Source organism: Crocuta crocuta, unplaced genomic scaffold (genome assembly GCF_008692635.1).
Source record: "Crocuta crocuta isolate KB4526 unplaced genomic scaffold, BGI_CrCroc_1.0 scaffold61, whole genome shotgun sequence".
In the NCBI taxonomy this organism is placed as follows: Eukaryota; Metazoa; Chordata; class Mammalia; order Carnivora; family Hyaenidae; genus Crocuta; species Crocuta crocuta.
Window position 1 is genome coordinate 10,613,901 of NW_027528369.1, and position 4,811 is coordinate 10,618,711.

The 4,811-nt window shown below is 67.7% G+C and overlaps 1 protein-coding gene across 1 annotated transcript in view; it reads right to left on the reverse strand.

Moving 5' to 3' along the window:
• Positions 1 to 4,811, reverse strand: part of PIEZO1 (piezo type mechanosensitive ion channel component 1 (Er blood group)) — a 27,430-nt gene that overhangs the window by 1,184 nt on the left and 21,435 nt on the right. The window contains 12 exon segments of the mRNA XM_077754189.1: positions 11 to 103; positions 216 to 404; positions 1,818 to 1,965; positions 2,044 to 2,202; positions 2,283 to 2,497; positions 2,573 to 2,720; positions 2,815 to 2,908; positions 3,163 to 3,439; positions 3,568 to 3,756; positions 3,831 to 4,089; positions 4,175 to 4,387; positions 4,533 to 4,811. The exon segment at positions 4,533 to 4,811 is cut by the window's right edge and continues 88 nt beyond it. Coding sequence (XP_077610315.1) covers positions 11 to 103; positions 216 to 404; positions 1,818 to 1,965; positions 2,044 to 2,202; positions 2,283 to 2,497; positions 2,573 to 2,720; positions 2,815 to 2,908; positions 3,163 to 3,439; positions 3,568 to 3,756; positions 3,831 to 4,089; positions 4,175 to 4,387; positions 4,533 to 4,811 — 2,263 coding nt within the window.

Consider the following 4,811-nt stretch of genomic DNA (forward strand, 5'->3'; position numbering starts at 1 on the left):
GCACACTCACCGGGTTCGGGTCAAACTGTCTGGACAGGTCGTCGTAGGCCTGCTGCGTGAAGGGCACGATGGACGGCTGCTGGGCACTCATGGTGAACAGGGGCTGCGGGGGGGACAGTGTGAGGCTGCAGGGGCCCTCGACCCCCGGCTGCCGGTGCCGCACAGAACTCTGAGGATGAGGGAGGTGGGCGAGCTGACACAGACTGGCGGCTCACCTCGTAGCCACCCAGCTTGAGGGTGACGGTGACATCGATAGGCTGGTTGACGACGCCGACCACGGAGCGCACCAGGGACATGAAGAGCAGCGGGAACCAGATGATGGCCACGAGGAAGAGGATGATGAGGCCGCCCATGCCGTACTTGACGATCTTCTTCTTCTTCTGCCCCTTGGGCTGCGGGTATTTCTGGGGGGTGGGGCAGGGGTCAGGGGCTCAGCTCTGCCCTCCCCGGCCCCTGCTGCTCCGGGAGCCGTCCTCATGCTGCACAGCCTGGGAACGTCAGAGCTGCCCGGGGGGCCCCCCCGCGCTTAGCGAGGCCTCCACGCACGGAGACCGGTGGAGTAGAGCCGAGAACCCAGAAACCCCCTCGCGCCGAGTGAGGAAAGGACAGGCTCCCAGCAGATGTGCTGGGACACACGCACATCGCGTGCCACAGCGGCGAGACCGCTCCCCGAGGCCGCGGTCAGGGAGACTCCCAGGGGCAAAGCCTCATTCCTGGGATCTGGTGAGAAAGCCTCACATCTCACACAGGCACCAGCAGCAACGGGAAACCGGACGTTAGAGAAAGATCTGTGTGTCGGGGCGGGTGGGCTGAGCGTGCAGAGCCCAGAGCGTGGGAGGCTGTGGGGCAGATCCTGCCTGAGCGGGTCTAGTGCCCAGAAGAGGAGTTCTCGTAAGTCCACGGACAACCAGGGACGAAAGAGGCAGAGCACACGGCCGCCAGCACAGGAGAAGATTCTGGCCGTCGTGAGCCGCCAGGGAAACCAGAACAGAAACCGCGCTAAGCCGCCGCCTCCTAGGCACAAGCGCTGGAGAGCACGAAGAGGAACCCCAGGCTGCGGGGAGGGCAGGGACGGGGTGCTGTGGGGACTGCGCGCTGCGTGAGGCGGGGAGGGGAAGACTGGGCGGCCGAGGTCCCGCACGCATGCGAGGCAGTGCGCGCCGCGACAAGCAAAACAGAAACCCAGCCTCCGTCGCGGTTAGGAACAGGGGTGAGGAAGGTGGCTCGGCGCGCGATGCAGTGCTGCTCCAAATCCCCAGATTCTGACACGGGCTTCACGGACGAGCCTAAAACCCCGCAGAACGAAAGCAGCCAGACCCCGGCCACAGGGCACGCGACCACACGTGCAGGAGCCTTCGTGACCAGGCAAATCCCTGCAGAGAGTGGGCGGGGATGCCCGGGCAGAGGGGAATGGGGACGGGTTCTTGCTAGAGCGCCGAGCAGGGCTGAGACCTGGTGGGCCAGCGGCGCGGCTCTGTGACCGTGCTACACGTCTCTGAATTGTACACGTGGACAGGGCGGGTTCTGTGCCCGTCACCCCCCCCAGTAAAGCTGCTAACAGACACTCGGCTGACACTTTGTGTCCCACCCCGTCTCCCACCCCTCGTGCCCATGACCAGAGAAGCCAGCTGCCTGTCCCGAACAGGGTCAAGTTCACTGTCCCCTCTAAGAACCACCTCCTGGCCTCGTGTGGTTGTGGGCTGGCGGCCCTCAGGTGAGGGGCAGGGAGCCACCTGCACTGCCTAGTTCTCGTGTGCCCCATCGGCCCCAGGGGGGAGCGACCAGTGTCCCTCACTACCCGCCTTAGGCCCAGGCACCTTCTCAGTCTCTCGGCTGCACTTGATGATGAAGATGTTGGCGTAGATGTCCTCCACACACATCCAGCTGGACAGGGACAGCGTGGTGTCCGTCCACACCCAGTCCATCACGGCCCGCAGCTCTACCAGAAATGGCACGAGCCGGAACCTGCCGGGGGCGGCCGCTGTCAGGACAGCCTGTGGGAGACAGCCTGGCTCCCCGCACCCGGGGCCCGCCCGCACTCACCCCTGGAAGAGGAAGAGGTTGAGGTGGTTGTACTTCTTGGTGAGAAAGTTGCCCAGGATGCGGGTGGGGTAGCCGCAGCGGATCTGGTAGGCGGACAGGGCAAAGTAGATGCACTTCACGAAGTACCACAGTTGGGCCACCGCGTTCTGGCTGAACATCCTGCGGGGAACGGGAGGGCTGGGTCAGGCGGCCTGCCCGGGCCACAGCCCCGAGGTCCCCTGGCCCGGCCGCACGCCCACCTCTCGGTGACTGCAGGCAGGACGAAGAACATCCACACGTGGATGGCCAGCACCAGCGCCACCTGGAAGGCCAGCTTGCCCAGCACGGTCTTGCGGAGGTAGAGGGCGCGGTCGACGACCATCGTGCTGAACTGGATGAGCAGCATGACCAGGAAGGCCTCGGGCACCTGGTCGTCTGACAGCGAGGACGTGATGTCTGTGGCTGCAGAGTGTTTCTGTGTTGGGAGAGCAGAGGTCAGGGGGTGGCTGCGGGTGGGCGGGCAGGGGGTGCAGCCAGGCTCTGTGCTCACCCCAAAGGCCCAGAAGCCAAAGATGATGATGATGAAGTCGACTACGTCGGCCAGAAACATGAGGGCGTAGACGTCGGTGGCCGCGCGGTACTGGGTGTGCAGGATGTCGTGGAAGAAGCGCTGCAGGGGCCGGTACACGCTCTGGGCCCTGCGGGGGCGGGCGGCGGGCTCAGTGCACCTGCCCTGGTGGCTCCTGCCGCCCCCCCGCCCCCCGGCCTGCCTGGGGCGGCGCAGTCACTCACAGGGCCAGGCAGCAGCTCTGCAGTTGGAGCCCCAAGGCTCTCACCCTTTCCCTTGGGCGACTCCACCGCTCGTTCCCCGAGGCCACCACGCCTTCTGTGGGGAGCAGCCACTGCTGACGGGAGGAGGGGGCACGGCCCTGGGCACCCAGCTCAGGCTCCTGACCACCCCAAGACCACCCCCGAGGAGGCTGGATCACCCCACTTTTTGGACCAGCAGGCTGGACCACAGGGCCGGCCGGGGCTTCATCACCTGCCCCACGGGGTGTGCCGGGAATGCGGCCGGGGCAGCGGCTCCAGGCGGGACCCTGGCGGGCCGCGGGTGGCTGTAGAGGGACGGGGCCATCGTACCAACGGCTGCGGGTTCTACGCGCTCTGTGCTCTCCTTCCTCCTCTTCCTAAAACGCAGGCTGATCCGCCTCGTGTCCCGGGGCTTGAGCTCCAGGGGAGGCTGGGGGGGCCCGTCCCCCGCTTCCGCCTGCATGTGGTCCTGGGTGAGCGCCCCGGCCATCACCGGCTCCCCCTGGGGTCCCAGGGCTGCTGGCTCCTCCTCAGCCCCCTTCTTCCGACGGCCTCGGTCGTGGTCCTTAGAGAGAGGGTCCTCTTCGTGGTCCCAGAGGCCGTAGCACTGCAGAGGGAGGGAGGGGGGAGGAGGCTGGCGTGGCCACACCCTGGGACGCACAACACTTGGGGGCGACTGGCAGGTGGGCTGTGTGCAGGGAGGTGCTGCCTGCTCCCCCGGCCGGGGGGACTCACCAGCAGCTGGGACCGGTGGAAGAACAGGGCCATGAGCTGCACCAGGTCGTACTTGATGTAGCCATCCGTCTTCTCCAGCCCCAGGATGCGTGGCGGGAAGTACGGCTTGTTCTCGTAGCGCCGCAGCACCGCGTGGGTGTTCCAGGGGAAGAAGCCAAACTGGAACAGGTACTTGGTGACCACAGTCACCTGCAGGGGAGGGGGCTCAGCATGGCACGGCCAGGACCTCCCTCCCCACCCCCCCAGCTCCGGCTGCAGCCCACCTCGGTGAAGACGATGGCCGTCATCCAGAAGCGCTTGCTGGGCCTGGGGATGGACAGCATGGCCCACAGGAAGACCAACACGGGCAGCACCAGGGAGGCGGCCGAGGCAGTGACCATGTGGTTGAGGACGATGATGAAGTAGCAGAGCAGCTCCGAGTGGGCGGCCACGCACTGGTAGGCGGCCTGCAGCAGCCGCAGCGCCCGGCCCTGTCCCGCTTCAAACTGCTGCGCCTCCTCCAGCTCCTGGATGTGCAGGTGCCTGCGGGGAGCCCCGCCCCAGCCTCTCACACCAGCGCCCCTGGCTCCCCACGCCCCCCGCCCGCCCGCCGCCCTCAGCACCCCACCTGTCAAGGAGCAGCTCGCTGGCCGTGCGGGTGCGGGTCGGAGCACCGGCGGCAAGCTCCCGGGAGCCGCGCGGGGAAGCCCCGGGCTCGGCGGTCACGTCCTGGGTGCTGCTGCTGCTGCTGCTGCTGCTGCTGCGGGTGTTGTACCCGGTGCTCAGGGGGCCGCCGGTGTCCTCCGTGGCGGTGCTCAGCGGCTCCTCAGCCCCCAGCCCGCTGCGGGAGGCAAAGGCCGTCACAGGCAGCCCGCCCCCTGCACGGCCCGGGCTCTGGGGCCGGAGGCGCCTCACGGTCCCTGGTGGACGAGGGGCCGGCAGGCTGCACGCCTCCCGCTCTGTGAGCCCCGCCAGCCCACACGCACCTTGACGTGGTGCTCGGTGCGTCCCGGGCCCCCAGGCGGCCGGGCGGTGCAGCCTCCGTGTCCCTGGTGTACAGCTGGTCCAGCAAGCCCCGGTGTGGCTCCTGGCCCTGCGGGGCAGNGAGCAGCGCCTGCGTGTACAGGTAGCGCTCTGCCCGCAGCACATCGCTTATGGCGCGGTGGTGCCGCGTGAAGGTGCGCAGCCAGTCGGTGAGCCCGTCCAGCAGCGCCTGCCCCAGCACCCACAGGAACTGCATGGTGCTCAGCACGCGCTGCATCACG